This window comes from Anas acuta, chromosome 2 (genome assembly GCF_963932015.1).
Source record: "Anas acuta chromosome 2, bAnaAcu1.1, whole genome shotgun sequence".
In the NCBI taxonomy this organism is placed as follows: Eukaryota; Metazoa; Chordata; class Aves; order Anseriformes; family Anatidae; genus Anas; species Anas acuta.
In genome coordinates, this window is record NC_088980.1 from 86,482,904 (window position 1) to 86,502,489 (window position 19,586).

Below are 19,586 nucleotides of genomic sequence, written 5' to 3' on the forward strand. Positions count from 1 at the left end.
TGGCAAGTCATTTCACAGACTTTGGCCACGGTTTCACATTATGCTTAAAATGACCTATGTGTTTAAACTGATTTACAACCACAATGGATATTCCTTCTCCTCCCCTCACATCTGTCTGGCTAACTCTTCCTGCCACCTCCCTGGTGTCACAACTAGCAATTTCAGTGACGCAAAGCCAGCTGAGCTACTGTTCAAACTGTCCCCAACCCAAGTAGACTTGTCCTGACAGATAAATGAAGTATGCCAAGACATCCAGCCTCTGCTCACTTTTGAGGGAAGGTAATTCAATTGCACAGCCAGGAGCACAGGACAGCAGCCCCTCAGTGGCAGCTGCAGGCAGGTTGGTTTGAATACAGACGTGAAACAGGAGCCTTAAATAGCATGTTTCTTGGGCAGAATTCCTCTATTTATTCCAGTGTACATCTCTCTAGTGCTGTAAAAACAATCGGTTCAAGTTTATGCACTGACGTTTTCCTGTTTTCTGTGTGGATACTTACATGTCCAAAAGGCTAACCATTTATCTGTATCCCCATTCTACTTGTATTTGGCCCACAGGGACACAAAGTAAGCTTATTAATTCTTTGAAGAAAACAATGCCTCGCCACAACAATTCTGCCAACTAGTCTAAATTGGAAGCATTGGCCAAAATCTGCAACTTTATCCAGAAGTTTTAGAATGGGAACAGCCTACTGCAGGATTTCCCACACCAAAGTCCTGTACAGTACACATGCACCTGCCCCAGGACAAGACGTAAGACAGACAAAAGTATTTAACTCAAACGGAAACTTGGAGCAGTAAAATAAATGTCAGCAATTAGACTACGCTTCCAGATCCAGAAGTATGTAAGTTAAGTTCTTGACATAATTAGAGGGATCACATATGGAATCATTTGATTTGCAATACGTCAAAGGAAGGAAGTAATAACTATGGTTAGCCAGCTGATGGATTGTTCCCTTGCTGCAGTGGGCTAGATTTTTAAATGACAGAGGGCTTAGTAAATAGGTTAAATACCAAAGTCTTAATAAATTCAAATAACAGGAAGAAAAATCCGTAAGTGTAGTTGGCCTAGATGCCTCTGAAATTTTTGGAAATTGTATTACTTGGTGGACAGTGCTAAAATAAAGCAAAACCAAAAAACGGTTCGGAAGAGAACAGTCACTTTTCCTGCTATTTGTACTACAAACCTACTTCTTAACTGTGAAAGGAAGAGACAAAGGGAGAAAATATTCTCTCTAGAGAGACAGAAAAACTATAGTCCAGCTAGTTGAACCAACAGTAAACTAAGATGCATGCTTTTTGCATATCTGAGCAAGACTGACACTAGAGAAAACAGACACCACCATCATTAATGCTGTTGTTAAGACTAGAAGTAATAGCTTTTAATGCAGTACATATTTGACATGATGTTTAATGTCCTTTCCTATTTCCTGTGTAATTAAAAAAACAGTGCACTCCATGTCTGAGGTAGCCTCAGATGCAACATGCTTAATGACTACTAGACTGCAGGAAGTTTACCTTCAACAAATTACAACTGTCACTGAAATTATGACAAAATAGTTGTATGGTTTTTAAAAAGAAAAGGGTACTTAATATAAATGCGTTAAGTAAGATTGATTTTTACAGTTATACAGTAAACGAAAGAGAATGTATCCATCCTCTTTGCCCAGCTCTCTCGCACTGTTAACCTCCATGAGTCATGCTTTTTCAGGACTGTACCTTAACTGAACCTTCCCAGAAGCAAACTCTTGTATTTCACAATGCTGTATGGTTTTCCTTTCACTACTGACTAACTTGCACTATGTTCCACATTTTTTCCTCTTCAGAAACATCTTCCTCTTTTATGGAGTCACGCTTCTTGTGTAACAAGCAATCTTGAATCTCCACTTATACTGCTGGACAAAGGGTCCAAGGGACCTCTAGTCCTACCAGGCTGTGGAAATGTCTGTTCGTACCACTTTGGTTTCCCGATTACCACCAGATTTTAGATAAAGCAATGGAAAGAGTGCTTGCCCATTCCAAGTGCTTTCTCTCTGTCTGGCCCACTTCCCTGCAGATCATCCAGACCGAGTAAGTAGGCCATGAAGTACTTGCGTGGCAGTATGAGGGAGAGGTTCCCGCTCTATAAGTATTTAACGTGCCATGAAAAGCAGGGTCCCAATTAGGGAAGTACGAGTGCAAAGTTGACCAAGGGCATTTAACTTCGTTGCATGTGACTTTCATTTTTAATTCCAGGAACTGGTTTGATTTTTGTTTCCCACACGAAAGTGCACGCAAACAGTTTAAACTCTTTTTGGTGAACCTGGAGCCAGTGTTTAATAGATTCTGAAGTGGTTACAGGTCAAAATGAATGCATTAGTTCAAAAGACAGTAGAAACTTGTTTTACTTAAACAGATAGTCAATGAGTATTTGCAAATATGCAGAATGATAGAAATGAGGCTAAAATCTGTTATTTGTATTTGTACTTTCTTTTTATGTTTGTGCTTTCTGCTTTGTAATTTTCCTGCGTTATTCACAGTACTGTCTTCCAGGTATCACTGTATTATACTCTTAATAGAGCCCTTAACAATGTGTTTTAATTTGGCCTCAACACATCTGTGAGCTGAGCAAATGACTAAGGTGAAAAAGATTTAGATGATGGGTTTTAGATTGGCATGCTTAAATTTAAGGTTTAAGTGGATGAGACACTGGCCAGGGAGGCAACCCTGCAGCACCATCCTTAGAGGTCAGCCGACTGCACCACAGCTCCTTCATGAGCAAGCAAGGAACTGTGCAGTAGCATCAAAACATCAGTATTAACTCAGGGACATGCCACTGCCACACAGATTACACAACTCTACCAACATACATACATAAGGTACACACACCTGCAATTTAACCTGGGGAGCTTCAAGCATTTACTCAGGAAACAAATGATACATCTAGATTTCTGTAACTACCTGCACTTACTTCATTTACTTCAAAAAAATACCTGGCATGTCAGACTTGTGTCTGAAGTACAAACTAGGACCTCTACCTGAACTAATGAAAGAAATCAGCAAGGGGATGGCAGCCACTAGCACAAAAACACTAGAGAAGGTGAGAAAGAGAGTTCTTTTGTGTCTTTAAGTGGACAGGACAGCATTACACAGAGGTGGCTGCCACTGGCTTCCTGTAGAGTGGTTACCTGAAAAAGCTGGATAATAATGGAACAAATACTTATGAATATAGCTATGAACACTTCCTGTTTGTAACTTACACCTCAGTGCCCCTGGGTTAGACCTCTGTCAGATATTTTCATCGTTAGTGACATATGCTAACTAACTACGCTGGTCTTTCTCCAATCAGCTATTTCCAGACCACTGAATTCTCCCTTCCTTCCCCTCAACCTCCCCCCTCCGGTTCCAAAACCTTGTGCATATAGATAACTTACAGTACCTGCAAAAGTTGTGACTGGGGAATACTGCCATTTGTTTGCTGGCACCAGGCAACCATTTGCTCTGGAAAGAAATTCTAGAGACAAAAAGAAAAGACAAGTTGAAGTCACACTAGATATTGAACACTTATAAAGAATCAGTAGAATTTTCTTCCAGTCAATTTTGTGAAATTTTCATTCTTAAATCAATTTGGAGATCCCCTTTTAAAGAAAATAATACTAGAGCTTTCAGGAGAAATTCTTCCTTTCCTTCTGCTCAACAAAAGCCATAAACCAGGAGGCAGAATTTGGATTTTTAAGTATCAGGTACACAGTATTTCATAAGTGCATTTTATCAATGCTTCCTCTTCTCCTAAGGGCTTTTTTTTGATCTCTAACAGCCTTTACTTTCCAGGGAAGGAGAAGAAGAATGATCCTGCAGGTTGGGCGCTCAATGACTCCTTGCTTATTGCACATTCTGCCACCAAATTTCTTGGTTTCCCTCCCCCTCCAGGAAGGCTGTTTGGTGAACAAACTCTTGGTAACTCTGCTTGCCATGTGGAAGATGCAGATCAGGAGAAATAACGAGGTTTCTCTACCTCACAGAGGGGTAAACAGGATGAAAAAGCATTAAAAGGAATCCCAGGTGGGGATGCCGCAGGTTCTCCAGCAATCACTTTTACCTTTGATTGTACTCTCCTTTTATCCAAAATACAGTTCTTCAGTGCTGCATCTGCCTGAACCTCAAACCCGCTCAGTTCCATCAGAACGCTCCCCATGAATTGCCATTCACGGCCTTTAATTATGAGGAAGAGCTCATGTGTGACTGTTGATGCTTTCACTTGGTTGTTCAACAGTCATTTATACTCAGGACTTCAAACCCTTCAATCTGTCCTTTGCAAAATCTACTCCTGTATGTTGTTATTTCAGGGCAACATAACAGAGCCTGGTATTTTTTCTTGTAATGATCAGTCAGCTACATGTTATAGGAAATGAAATACTAAAAACTTTAAAAGGACATGTGCAATAATTACGCCAGAACACTCTGTGTTGCATTCCCTGCTTCAGATGCTAGATTTGAATAATCTCAAAGCAGACATCTACCTCCTTCTCTCCCATCCTGCCATCACAGAAGAAAATACTGCTTAACACAGAAACAAGGTGCTTCTGAAGAGCTTTTATATTTCAGGCACTCTATGCAGTATCTCATTCATGCTGAATCTTTACATCGTGAAGGTCAGACAGCTGTCTGCTAAACAGATGACTTGACTTCAGTTTTTTTTCCTCCAGTTCTCCTTTTCATTTACCATGTTTAAAAACGCCTATGTAATTCAATATACTGAATTTACTATAGACAACAATTACATTAAATCATTCCTGAGGCATTTAAACATTATCTGAAGCATAAAGACATGCAGAAATGCCTGGCATAAAATAATGACTGACTGTAATAAGATGAATCACAACAAAAATTATTATAGATTAGAACACTCACCACTCTTCAGGCAATATACATTTCAGTCTTTAAGGCACAAAGAGAAGGGCTGAAGAGGAATCACCCTTCTGCCAGGTAGGTTGCACAATGAATTATGAAAGCTAACATTTACAAGCTTATTTGAGTAGAAACAGTGCCATATGGCAATAACTACTGCAAAAGATAGGAAGCATTTGCATTCTTAAACCCAAAGAATGATTTATTCCCTGACTGCAAGAGCCTGGGACTGAATGCTAAGCATTCTGGGTTTTACTCCCATACTCAGTTATTAATTGAAGTATACCACATTAAACTGATGTGCTAGATGTTATGATACCAAACATTCTGTAAAGCTCTCAGATGTTCATAGGTTATCACATGGGAAGCTCAAGAGAAGTGCACAATTACAAGCACTCTGTGTACACAAATGTTTCAAGCAGTAAGGCAAGGCATAGGTTCTGAAACGAGCACTAGCAGTTGACAAACGTACGTGGAAGAACATGTGAGGATGCAGGCTCTGTGCCTTAGTGTCCATGAGGAAAGGAATTAATTTCTCATCTGCACCAACATCAGTGATGAGTTTTCATGTAACCTCAGGTATCTTTTTCATTCTGGCACCAGAAATGCCAGAGTGACCCGAAATCCGTTCTAACCTAGTTCACTGGATTGTCGCCCCTTCTACTGTCTCGATGGGTTGCACCAACTGACATAGGTTTACATCACTAGCCTGTTCCCACTTAATTGTTTGGATGAAATCTGAAAAATAATCCCCAAATAAGCAACTACACTGGAACCACTACAACATTCTAAGGATACTACAAAACCAGTGTTAAGTACAGTGATGATATATACTACCACTTTTCAAACATGGATAGACATGAGAGGGTGAGTTACTATGATCAGTAAAGAAGACAGAGCACACTAGTAAAGCACAGCCATATGGAAGACAATGTTCAACATGCATAATGACAAACTGGAAATTCCTTGTATGTAACAAGTGCTTCAGGGGTTACACAGAGGCGTTTCCTTTAGTACTACCCCAAGAAATTAAAAGGTTTGGATACTGTATACTATTTGATCAATTTGCATCAAATCAAGTAGCTTTGAAGATAATGAGAAAATTGCACTTCTGCTTGGTTACTTGAAGCAATAAAGATTTGTCTGTATTGGTCACTCTCCAACATGGCAATAGCCATTTTGAAACAACTATATTTGGTAACTCGAAAACACTTGAGGTTTTTAGGCTGGGAACAGAGTCCAAAGAATTTAAACATTGGTTAAAAATTCTTTGGAAAGAATTCTGTTTGTTTTTGTTTTTCTTTATAGATCTTTTAAGACCTAACAGTGCCCAGCACTATTACTGCAATCCATCCCTCTCTGTGGTGTAAACAGCTAAGTAATAAGACTCACCATGGGATTTTTGAAAAATTCGTATTTTGCGTAATTCTTCCTGAACAAAAATTTACTTTCACTTCCCATTGTGGACTCGACTTGAACTATGAGCTCATGATCTTCCAAGCACCTCTCTGTGGAGAAAGAACATAATGTTAACACATGGTCAACCAGCAGAAGAAGCAAGACCAGCTTCCAAAGAGTATGAGTAAAACAACTCAGTGCAATTCCTTTTATGAAGTTAACAAAACATTTTATAGCTTTCAAAACATACTGTCATAAGGTGTTTAAAAGAACTAGAGCTTAAGCATTACAAAGTTTAATGTTATATGGCAGAGTTCTCCTGCATCAGGGCTACGTATGTATGGACTTCTGAGAAAGGGAAGAACAAGATTTTTTGCGCGCCTCACTGCCGGGCAGTAGCTTAAATCATATGCGCTAATCTCTTCCTTGGTATTTGCTGTATCTTGTGGAACTGGAAAGACTTTAGGGGACAAGAAGTTGTGGAAAGGCCACTGTTAGGTCTTGAGCTAGCATGGAAATACAGTGTCCTATTTGACCACACTCTATAAAAATAGTTCATTTCAAGGTGAACTTCAGGCCTTTATTGTAGATGCTAGACAATGGGGTTTATTATGAAAGAGGTCACAGGATCTACTTTACAGGAATACTGACAGAGACAAATGTTTTGTACACATGACAGGGCAATTTTCTGCTCTAGATTTGGTTACAAGGTAACTCCCCATAACCACTACTTCTTTGGTCAAAAGAATGACACATCAAAGCATGAACAGATAGCTTAACAAATCCAATTCACTGAAGGCAGTTACTCAAAAGAAGGCAACTAGCCTAAGTGTACACTGCTTAATGAAATCATTATCTTGGCAAATCTTCAAAAGTTTCTAAGAAAATATGTAGGTATTTTTCAGAAGTCTAATAGTCAGAACTTTCATCTCATTTATAATAGGGAATTAAAAATGAGGTCAAACAAAAAATAACTTTCACAAAGCCCTATCCAAACCCCATGCAACTTGCTGGCCAAAGAAGTTCGGATAGTCCCTGCCCTGCTTCCCATTCCTGAGGAATCCTTGCATTTGCATGATATGAAATGCCAGGCTGCCACCCAGGTTCCCTTGGGGTATTTTCTGGATACAGAGCAAGCAGAAATTGGCATCTCCAAAAGCAGCAAGTTCTCGAAAGTCACCTGAACTATTCAACTAGGCAAACTGACATAAGTTCCTTGAAAATTTAACCTCTCTCTGAATGATCCCATGTCTTTTAAATCTGTGTTTAGACTGTCAGTCATCACAAGCTTATTGATGACTTCAGAATTTACCATGTTTTGCAATGTCCAGCCTTGCTACAGATTGTGTTTCGAGGGGTTAACACTGAAGATATTCTGTATGTGGTGGCTCTTCCATAAAGAGCTGCTGCTTAATGCACTAGCTGCAACTCTACTTTAAAGGTTAGTTCTTTGACTACTGTACACTGGAATATTACTGCTGATATTAGTTAATTAAGGACATTTTGCACCACCTCAGCCTCCATCACCTAAACCTCCGCATTATCTAGAGGCTTCACAGGTAAATTTCAGGTATCATTGCTGATCTACTGCTACTGTCGTGGTTTTAGGCAACTGCTTAAGTCAAATCTCCTCTTTCCACACCATGAGGAAGATGGGGTGATTTTGAGGGTGGAGGGCCCTTCTCTTTTTTATATTACCCTTGCCCCAGGAAACATTTAATTATATTGGTAGGAATCTTCATCACAGTATAAACCCTGGAAGACCACATTCTGCTGCTAGCTGCTGCTGCTATCTCACCAAACGGAGATCTTCACTTTCCTTCCACACTGAAGATGATTCCCGTGGAGGCAGGGACAAACCATGTCTTGTTCACTCTGTCTTGAGGAACTGCAGTATAGACAACCATTTGTTTTGCATTTTGATTGTTAGTTTGGGTAAATACACCCAGTGACTGTTTAGTAGATGCTTCATATTAACTGACCTAGAGGTATTTCTTCATCAGATCAAGATCCTTTTGAGATTCTGTAGTGATGTGCCTGCTGATTTAATGCTGAATTTTCATTTTGATGGTGTCAGCCAACTTGAAGGTGCAACTTTATATAGCAAGTGCATGTAAAAAAGAAGGTAGTTCTGGTCAGTTTGCTACTACTTAGTTGTACAGTTGCACTTAGTTGCACAGTTGGGAAGATCTCGCTAACTTGTACTTGGTTACTGCAAGTGGAATGAAACGCCTCTTGACATGCCAGCAGCTCAACTTTAGCCCTGCTTTGAGCTTTTTGCTACAAAACCAGCAGCACAGATGTCAGTCTATTAAGTCCAATGAGTCAGTCTGTCTTCAAGTGTCGTTGCAGCTAAAGTGACCAGAAATGTCTCCTTTTCTGTTTATTGGATGGACTCAACTCAGTCTCCTCTACACACTTCCTACAGAGGACCAGAACAGGCTTCTTTTTTCCCCCCAAACTGCCCTGTACTACTACCTAGACTTACACAGAACTGTGGAACTGATACAAGATGGGAAAATGAGATGGATGCCATACTGAACAACTTGTAGTCATGTCCCAAAATTTCCAATTGGAGAATCACACAAACCAAAGTGTTTTGGTCCACTTTTGGTGGACCAAAGTGTGAACTAGTCCACCCTGTTTTCTGTTTTAGCAAGCACAATGTCTAACTGTTACACTTTTAATTTGTGCAGATTAAGGCAAGTCAAATTCAATACAGAGAAACAAGGAAATCAATGTATGAAACTGTGCAATGATTCCTTCTTCTAACCCTACATACATTTCAGATCCCTACTACTGTTCTTTCCTGCTTCAAGTATATTAGGTAAGATGTACAGTCAGTTCTGCAGCTGAAAATATGAGATTTGTAGGTAGGGATTCTTTCAATGTCCAGATGCATACTATCATGACAGTCTGTCTTCATTATTATTATTTCTGTTAATGTCCAATACAGATATCTGTATTATAACCCCATCTTAAACTGATGATGGGTAAGAATGGAGTAGCACATAGGGCGCATACCATGTTTTAAGGTTAGGTATATGTCTAGCTACAAACCAAATAGCGTGATCAAGTTTTGCAGACTGCTTAGATCTTGACCACAAAGCATTTTAGATACCAGTGGTAAAGCGCAGCAGGAATCATTTACACATGAAATCCAAGCGAGTCTGGTGGTAAATTGCCACACCACTGCCTCCAGTGAGAACAAAAATAATGTGTGCGACCCAATGGCTGTTTGAAGTTATTTGCAAGCACGCGTGTTGTTTGGAAGACAATCGACTATGCGTGCAAAGTAAACCAGTCAGATGAAAGTTCCTTAAAAATTGGGACCTAGAGGATCACCATAGTGATAACTACACAGCTGGCGTCAAAGATTTACTCTTGTCCTCTATCTGCCCAGCATTAAAAAGATGAACTGGTTCTGCAAACTGAGCTCTTTGGAAAGCACTATAAGGAAAGGCCAGGAAAAAAATGATAGTGAACTTAACAAAGGAACTAGCTTCTTTCGGTGGGCTTCAGGATTACCACCTACAGCATTATTCCAGCAAGGATGTCGCAGGTAAGAAATATGTCTTCTAGAAACACAGGATTCTCGCTGCTCTGGAAACATTTTTCTTTCCACACTGCTAAATACCTACTTGTCATTGCATCTTACTTCTGCTACACCAGATGTGCTATAAGCAATCTTATTTTTAGAGGGAAAAATATGGAACATCAGACAGCTAGTGGTAACTTCACCTCCAGTGCAGACAGGTTACTACCTTGATCTGACAGTACCTGAGATACACAGGGAAGCACTTCAGCTAATGAGGACCTAGAAGTGTGCAGCCATATAACAGAAAATTCAAACTGCAACAAAAACTGGGTGGACGCATGGAAGTTGGTATTTGAAGTTTATTGTGTATGCCACAGTGAATACTTTGGTCCCTGAATAGAAGAACTTGGATGTCATTTTCTTCCATAATATGAACTCTTTCATCCCCTTCTCTGTCCACATCTTCCAAATACTGCACATATGAAATCTGTATCTGAAGTATTTTTGCACTCTTTGTTTTACACCCTCAAGCAACGCATTACGTTTTTACATGGCCCGGCTGCATGGCCTACAGAGGACAGTCCCGGAGTGGTCCTTGAAGAAAAAGTTTGGTGGCTGCTGCAGTCATAATCTGCACCCCGTACTTCTTAGGACAGCTTGGGCCCCGCTTTGTGCTTCACTGTGAGCCAGAGTTCCAAGATGGGCAGGTTCTAATGTATATAAATGCAGCCTGATAAGTATCTTGCTCTTTTCCCATCATTGTTAATTACCAAGTTATTTGTGTGTAAACAGAAGCTTTTGATTTCCTAATCAGCCTCCTGCCCGATTCATTCAGAGATGTCACACACCAGAGTTTGACAGCACAATTAGTCACCATGGAAGCTATTGTGATGTCACAAACACTGAATTGTGGCATCATTGAATGAATCTGGCAGGAGAAGGATGTTGGTTACAAAGGAGAAGGCTTCTGTTTACACAATACCTTGGTAATCAGCAATGATGGGAAAGGGAATATAGAAAAAGGGAGCCTGGTAGTTTAATGAGCATTGATAAAACTCAACATTTTTAAAGGTTGGTACAAGCGTGCATGTGGCATATTAAGTGAAGGGCATAAAGATTCTGTAATTTATACCTTAATTCTTCACCTCGTCCTATGTCCTCAGAACTGAGAGTATATCACAGACATATACACGAGTGCTTCATGTTAAATTTTTCACAGATTTATATATTAGGAGAGATACCCAATTACAACCACTAAGTTATCAGAATATCCTGAGATTTTTAATTGTTATTATTTTGTAGTGCTATTCTACAGAGCAGTGAATTTATCTGTGTTTAACAGTATCAGTGTGGGGCATTACATTTCCGGCAAATTCTTTCCTTTTTTTTATTTGTAAGGGTTCCGAATTGCATTTTCAGACATAAAAAACCTCTATTAGCTACAAATAGCATTCACAATTCCAGTGCTGGTGATTGCAGCTTACGATTTGTCTTCCCCCTATTTTATAGAAAAAATTCACCATCAAGTGTATCGACTAATACTCCAAATGCTCCACTTTTAAAAGCGTTATTCTACGGTAGATGGAATTATAGATAGCGCATCCAGGCAATATGCAGTTGCAAGCTGCGCATCAGAGCCCTGCAACTAATCAGTGCCACAAAATAACAGGAAAAGCAAGACTGAATAACATAAGATTCTTTCAGGTACTGTAATTAAACCAATTCGCGGTGTTATTTAACTCCCCACAGTTCTTCCTCTTGCTGCCTTCTTGAAACTGTAACCATGACACCTTAATTTCAATCAGGTGGAGGAGCGGCTGCCTGGGGAGCAGATGCCACCGCTGGTCCAGGAATTGCCCGTGTGCGGCGGGTGGTGCCACCATTTTTCCCTTCCTGAAGTCAAGTTTAGCCGCCCCCCCGCTCCCCGCCCCCCCAGCATGTCTAGCTTTCATAAGCGGTACTGGAGGTATGTGGAGCTGAGTCTGTTCACCCAGGTCTCCCAGCTGGTGATGAGCTGAGCTGTTTCGCAGGACCAGTGCTCTAAGGATCAAGCTTAATTTGCCTAAGCTGTTTATTTGCAATAGCTTCAGACACAGCAAGGTAGCAACAGAGCGCTAGCGTGAAGATTAGACAATTTTTATATATTTTTTTAAATAAAAATAGAGGATGGGAAACAAGAGAAGGGCTTAAAATGGCTTAAATGCTTAACACATCAAATTGTAATACAGAAAAAGCATGTACGTGACTTCGGCTAATTTCACAAATAAAAGCAGTGGAAAGAAAACATTCCAGCTGGAAGCACATTCACATGAATCACACATATTTCATGTTCCCAGGTAACCATGCCACCCCTTTGACCGTTCCCTACCTAATCCTAGGTGAGGGTGATGCTCCACTAGAGTCCAGCTGTTATCATCCACACAATGACTTTTGTAAACGAGCAGCTGACAGAGGTCCCTGGCTGTCATGTCTGCTAGAATCTCGACCACTTTGCTTGTTCCATCTTCACTAAAGACTTTTACATCCTGCAACATAAAGGGTACACTTACAGATCAACAGCTCTGGAAACAGGTAAACCGCCCAGCTACCGCGGAAACGCGTCCTCGCCGTGTCAGGGGCTGGAGCAGCTCGGCAGCCTGGACGCAGGACACGGAGGACGGACTTTTATAACACTTTGCAGTGATGCCCCTGGCCTCCTGCCCCCCCGCCCCCCAACACCTCCCTGCGCTACGTGAAGGTGAAGCAGCGTTAATATGACCACAGACACAGGAAAAAAGTGAGGGAGCAGGTTCTTTATCGAGCTGTGCGAGGTAAGCAAACATGAAACAGTATCAGGAGAGTACTTCTGCAGCAGTGGGTACAGGAAATTAAATGCAGTCGAACACACACACAGTTTTCTTTGCGGTCCAGCTGGAGGCCTTTGGGCATTTACGGAGTAACAGGCCAAGACCCCGCAGATTAAAAATGGCTCTTCTCATTCCCCGCTAACTTTGGATTGTTTCGCTCGGGGAAGTCCCGCTCGCGGCCCAATTAGCCAGCACCGTCCACGCATTTCTCTCCCTTTCCCCGACTTCTCCTTTGATCCTGGCTTTACAGTAGTTGGAAACCAACCGTGCGTGCCCTGCACATCCCAAGTATTAATGGAGATGAAAGAACAAGTCAGGAACCTTCTCCCCACCTCCTGAATTACAGGGATGCTCTCCTCTTTGCATTGTTCTGCTCAGACAAGATACACTTGCTGCAGAATTATTTCTCGCCGTGAACGCGCAGGTTCACGCTGTAGATTAACTCCACGTCCCCAGCGCTCTGCATCCTAGCCAGAGAAGACAAACCTTAACCAGAACCTGCAGGGTAATTCGAGATGGAAAATCTTACCTCAACAGCACGTAAAAGGCAGCAGTCGGAAGAGCAAGATGGCATTTTAAATAGAGGTTGCCTCTTGAAAGAGAGTTTGTTCTCTGCCTCTCCCAACCCTCGGCGGACTACGGCTGCGCGCCCGGGGTGGCTGCGGTGTCAGCGGCTCACCGCGCTGTACCTGTCACGTAGCCCCTGCCACGGGGACTGTTTCTGGGGAGGGAGACAACTCCGCCGGAGCTCCACTCAAAGGGTTACACGCAATCTTTGCGGTAGTGAATCAAACCACACTGTGCAGACCAATCCTGGCCCTCCCTCTGACTGATGTAATCATTTCCCACACACTATCAGACTTCCAAATTATTCCCGCCCCCCCCAACAACACCACAACACACTCACACAAACTTACAAAGGAAACACGCTTTTACGACCGACCGCCGGCCGGAGAAAACCCCAAAAACTTCAAAGGGAGGGGGGGGACCCCGCGCACTCCCCGCCACCCCCCCGGCAGCGGCCGGTGCCACCCACCCGCACCTCCTCAGGATGGCGCCGGGCCCCGGGCCCTGCGAGCCAAACTTTGGGGCCCCCATCCCGAAGGTGCCCGTTCAGGACGAGCCGGGCTCTTTTGGGATGGAGGGAGGGAGGGGGAGCCCCGGTTGCTGTCACCCTGGGGAAGGCATGCGTGCTGCTCAGCCCCGGGGTGCCCCCCGGCTTTGTGCTGCCCCCGGGTGCACCGGGTGCTCGCCATGCCCCCAGCTCGGGTCCGGGATGCCCCGGTGAAGGGAGCGGGGTGGGTGAGTGGCAAGCAGGCAGGCAGCGGGGCAGGAACAGGCTTTGGGCTTCTCAGCTCTTTCTGTACGGAAGCCAAGGTGCCCCGGGTGGGCTGACTGCACCCCGCAGCTGCCCAGGGCCGCAGCTGCCCTGCAGCCTGCCTCAGCCCACCCCAGGGCAGCGCTGCCTCAGCCTCAGCCCACTGCTCCTCACCTGCCGCTCTGCTGGCACTGAGGCAGCAGTGAGGGCAGGCTGACAGGAACGGAAAGACTTAGCGGAGTATGGACAATGGAAGAAACCTGCCTTTGCTGCCCGCTTACACCAAGCTCCCTTGGCATGAAGTGTCCCACCCCGTCACCCCTTGCCTCACGCAAGAGCTGACGCTGGCTGCCTGGAGGTGCGACAGCATCTCATGGCAGCCATGGGGCATGGGGCTGCTGCTGCTGCTGCTGCTTCGTGCCACCCAGCTGTAGCACCACGCTCCTCCGGCCCACCTGCCAGGCGCCCCAACACTCCCACAGCAGAGTCACCATTAGAGGTGGGCCATCAGCACCCCTGTGATCGGCCTCCGAGGCCAGCCGGCAGCGGTGCTTTCTAAGGGCTCCTCTAAAGCTAGGGGACCAGCACTGGGTTGAGTGGGCGGCCCGGGTGCAGAAATGAGCAAGTTAACATCACTGACTATTAATAGTGCTGTGTTTGCTAGCAAGGACAGCACAAGGCCACGTATCACCGCTGACATCAGGGATATAAAAGACTACATCAGTAGCGGATGTAACGGCCTGAGCTGAACCCTATGACAGAGGACAAGAGAGACAGAAGTGAGATGAAACCCCACGCCTCTGCGGAGGCAAGACCGCAATGGTCCATAAGAGCCTTATGCCAAAGGCGAGGGGATTTTATGTCCCCGCAGCACGCTGCGGAGCATGACGTGTAACCACAATGCAGAAACCGGCCTGACGAAAACGATCCAGCTCCAAACTTTCTGATGCTTTCAGCGACAAAAGAGGCAGGTAACAGGATTCCTGTACCGCAGATGGGACTTGGAGTGAGCTGGTCCGATCCAGCCCTCTTGCACTCCCTATCATTTTTTTGTTTCTTTTTTTTTTTTTTTTTCCAAGGAAGAACCCGCCACTTTAAGATGCGAAGGGCTCCCCATTCAAACTTCTTTCCACCAGAAATATTGTTTCACTTGCAAAATTGATCCAGGGCTTAATATCTCCAAAGCAAAACGAAGCAGAACTCATTCTGAATAAAATACTCTGATAATGAAAACACTTAGCCTGAAGAGGGGGTTCAGAAAGTTAGTTTGACACTTTTGCCCTGCGTCGCTCAGAAAAATGCAGTGAAATGCAACAGCAGACTGCCTGCAACAGTGATTTACAAAAGGCCCCAATTACGTCAGCAGCACAAGGCACCTTCTATTCAAAATTAAGGTTAAGAATGCTAAGCCAACCAGAGCGCTATATTGGCTGAACATTCAGTGCTTTACAGTGCAGAGGAGCAGATAACAGACTGCACCATTGTTCTGCGAGGAATTCTTCCCCCCAGCTTTCTTTCTTTCCTTTTTTTTTTTCTTTTAAAAGACAAAGACTTAAAAATTAAAAATTTAAAAGAACATTAATATTCATCACTTCGCTAGTTTCATATAATGGGTCGCGTACCACGAGTACCCTCATCGTTATTTCATCTTATAGCCTCAGTTCCTCAACCTCACGGTACCAAGTGGAATATTTTGTGTGCATCAAGTAATGCAAACATTATAAGGAACGAGGACAAAAAAATAAACCCGGTCATGTCACAGTCACACTACTTTCTTCCTGCTTCTCCACTTTTCTATTTGTACCATTTTCTTTCCTTTTTCTGCAAAGGAAAACTTATGACTGTATACAATTATCATAAAAAAACCCTCAGGCTTTGAAGTGAAGTTATGCTGACAATCTTCGGCATCAAACGGATCCAAATTTGCATTCTACAATCTGAAACAGATCACAGCGTAATTTATGCCAGTGCTAACCAACCTTTGCTGGCCTGGACTACGACTCCAAACTGAGTATAAGGAGAGAGCACCAGTTACCAGAAGGGCCGTCCAGTTGAAAACTAATAGGTAAAAGGTTCTGAAAAAGTTTTGCTTTCTAACAGCCAAAGATCAGACACGTCACAGAAAGTCATTAAAACACACTGTAGAGTCATTTCAGTTTTCTGTTGTACCAAAAGCTGCACAAACTAAACATCAGTCCGTCAGGTTTTGACTTTCATCCCCTGATTTCACTCGTTTGTTCAGGCATGAGACACATCCCATCAATGATGTTGATAAAAAGAAAACTGAAGTGAAACACATGTACCTTGCACAGGCAGAATGTGTGATTTGTTCCTGAAGGCACCTATGTGACAGGCAGGTAGGTACACTAAGATAGCACTTGCACTTTCCACTGGAACCCCGTTTCGATGCAATCATTCATTTTTTTCCAAAAGCTTTCTGCACTCACGGGCTTACAAGAGTAGGATCAGAGCCGCTGGAGAAACTGGGAAGCTTTCAGCCAACTCAAAGCCACTGAAGACTCAAGCTCTGCATGCACTGCACCCTTGAACTGCTATTTGCCTAGCTGAAGAGGTAACAGAAAAGTCAGGGCTTGCTTCCCAAAGGTGGGAAAGAAAAGCCTCCAGGCATGCTCTGAGCACACCTGACAGGCAGGAAGCCCCATCAGCCCCATTGGCACCCTGGAGAACCACCCTGTCCCCCCTTACTTGCCCAGCAGCACTGAGGCAGCTTTGTAAGGCGAGGGAATTTCAAGTGCTGCAATGAAATAAATATATAGGTCAACCCTATGGCTCTTTATGCCTCCTTTGTTACACAGCTCATGCAGGAAAGAAAGCCCTTCAGACAAACAGCAGCAGTAATAGCAATAAATTGCAGATAGGACCACTTATATACAAGTCATTAGACAGTACTTATTTATATATATAAAAAAAAAGTGAGTTATTTGATCACTGCTTTTTTTTCTTTTTTTTTTTTTTTTCTCCCTCTACATACAAACATAAAACCCTAGGAAATGCTGAGGTTAAGGTTCTCATAGCAACATTAACTCTCTCATCTAGCATATACTATATTTAGGTACACATTTAACAGCCTATGAACAACAAAGGAGAGCAATTGTTGTAAGATCAAGATCTTAGTCTTTGACTTTCATATTCAGAGAAGAAATCAAAAGAAAAAAAAAAAAAAGACTTGCCAATGTTATAAAACCCTGATAGTATCCCTCTTCGCTGGGGTATCAAATTTTAAATCCATTTCCAAGAGTCAGAGGAACAACTTGACAAGAAGGGGAATCACAGTATCATCACATGTTCAGCAGTCATCAAACACCAATATTAATACCATACAATTCGTGAGGGTCGTAGCAGCGAGACAGGTTGTGGGAGCCACAGTGGTAGGGGCAGAGGAGAGCAGGGCAGGATTAACACTCAGTTCAAGTAAGCATCTATATTTGGATGCCAGCGCTTCAGAACTGCTCGTGTACAAATGCCCAGGCCCAGATTCACCCCAGGTAATTTTAGAGAGTTGAATTCCTTCTGAAGCTCAGGGAGAGAGATGGGGTAACTTAAGAGCTAAGGCACATGATAAAGGCATTTGTGTCTCTCTGCTAGCTGCAGAGAGAATCCAGGCTCCTAACTCGGGACTTCGTCTGGATACCTTAAGCTACATTGGCCGAATTCAGGCCTCAGTGACTAATCAAGCAAGCACGTCTCCCTGCACTATAGGCATAATTACAGACTGCAATTGTTGACATTTGAGCTTAAAAAAAAAATTAGCCAGTGTGTGATGTTGCATATACACAAAGCGCATTCAAAAGAACTCACACGATGAGAACATTTGGTGTCCAATTAAAGTTTAAAACCCAAACATTGTGAAAACCAGAATATTGTGGAAACAAACTGAAGCTTTTCCTCCTCTCATTCGAAAACCTTGTGTAAAAATGGCCATTTGGTATGGGAACACCTGATGAAATCTGGTCTGACTGTTTCTATCTTCTCAAAGCTTCAAGTAATAGCCCTCTGTGTAAGGTTAGGCTTGCATCATAACTGAGATGAAACTTAAAGAATCTCAGCTGTTTACATATAAGGGAGTGGACTGTGCCATGAACCTTTAAGAAAAGACCGTACCAAGAACATTTTCAAGACATAAGCACTGCCTGTGTAACAGAAGATTTATTCCAGCATGTTCTCAGCATATTTGAAGGCTGAAGGTTTGGAAACTGCAAGTTCCTACCCTGTAATTTCCATATTTTACAAATAAATAGCAGAATGCAATTTTAAGTGCTACATGCCTACATACAGACAACACACTGATTTTCTGTCAGTATCCCCCAAAGCTATTTCTCTCTCTTTCCACCTTTGGTTTGATGCTCACACGTTCAGTTAAGTCATTTGACCCATTTGACATTTTTCAGTCTTCCCACTCGATTCCTCCTATGCCTCCGGTAATTTTTAGGTAAAATAAAGGAGAAAGACTAATTTTCAATCCTTGCAACAGAGTAACAATAGGCCTTTATGAGTTTTGCTGAAGCTTCGGGGTATCTGCAGGATACTGGAGGTGAGAAAGCTTGGGAAGGAATCCAGGCAGACTCTTCAACAGCTACCCGTCCAGGAGGTGGGAAGGCAGCCCAGCGACAGCCAGCTCACCCAGTCCTGAACGTGGGGTCCAGACTCCTCATGTGGCTGCAGCACCGGCAGATTGCCTCTTCTTCTTTGCCTGAGTCCTCTGCCACCCAGCATTTCCCATGACTTTTGATGGTCGGTCTGCAAATGAGTTCCTTTTGCTCCACACAGCTCCTCCCAACAGCAGTTGCTTTTCATGCAAAAACCCTTTCTAGTTTCTAGATCCTTTATGTAAGTAAAAAAGATAGTTACAGACACTGTTACACTCCTTTGATTATGTAATGAAAGACATTAAGTGGTGTTGCTGGCATTAACCTTTATCTGCCATATACTTTATTGCGCAATTTATCCCCAGATAGTTTGCAATCTTCCTCAGCTGTGCTTACAGAATGCATTATTTATCGTCTGAATTTGCTCCAAGAGAAAGGTTTACTAAAAAAAGTTCTTGCGAGCACAATACAAGTACCTAATAATCCTAGAAAGGGTAATACAAAGAAAAACCATAATAATTTCTTGATTAAAATTCTTAAGTAACCAAGCTAGTTACCGAGTATTTTAAATTGTTTTGCCATTATAAATTACTCTTTAGAAAAGGAATTATTACCACATCTTCCTTGCTGTACAGGCTTTCAACCACAAGAACCACATTAATTTGAAGCTTGGCAGACAGCGTAACAAGGCTCCGGGGAGCAGCCTTCCTTAGGATTTAGAAAAATGGTGCAGGTCCCGATGACTTGCACGGCTGCTTCTTTCCCAGGAGGACACTGTGACAACTGCAGCTGGGGCACTTGCCATTTGAGAGCCCCGGCCACGCTCTGAGCCAAAAAGCCACCTCAGCAGAGGGTCCAGCAATGTACAATTAGCTTCTCACTATGATTTACTATTGCCTGAGTGCAACCTCCACACGGGCAGTCTGCACAATGCCCCCTCCCTTCTAGGCTCGTCTGAGGAAAAAGGAGCAGAGAGGTTATGGGGCATTATCACA

General features: G+C 42.9%; 1 protein-coding gene across 8 annotated transcripts in view; it reads right to left on the reverse strand.

Annotated features, from left to right (window-relative positions):
- Positions 1-19,586, reverse strand: part of GRB10 (growth factor receptor bound protein 10) — a 148,561-nt gene that overhangs the window by 15,436 nt on the left and 113,539 nt on the right. For all 8 annotated transcript variants that reach the window (XM_068671086.1, XM_068671079.1, XM_068671083.1 and 5 more), the window contains 3 exons: positions 12,189-12,345; positions 6,277-6,392; positions 3,416-3,490 (listed from right to left, as the gene is read on the reverse strand). In XM_068671086.1, coding sequence (XP_068527187.1) covers positions 3,416-3,490; positions 6,277-6,392; positions 12,189-12,345 — 348 coding nt within the window. The remainder of the gene's footprint in view (positions 1-3,415; positions 3,491-6,276; positions 6,393-12,188; positions 12,346-19,586) is intronic.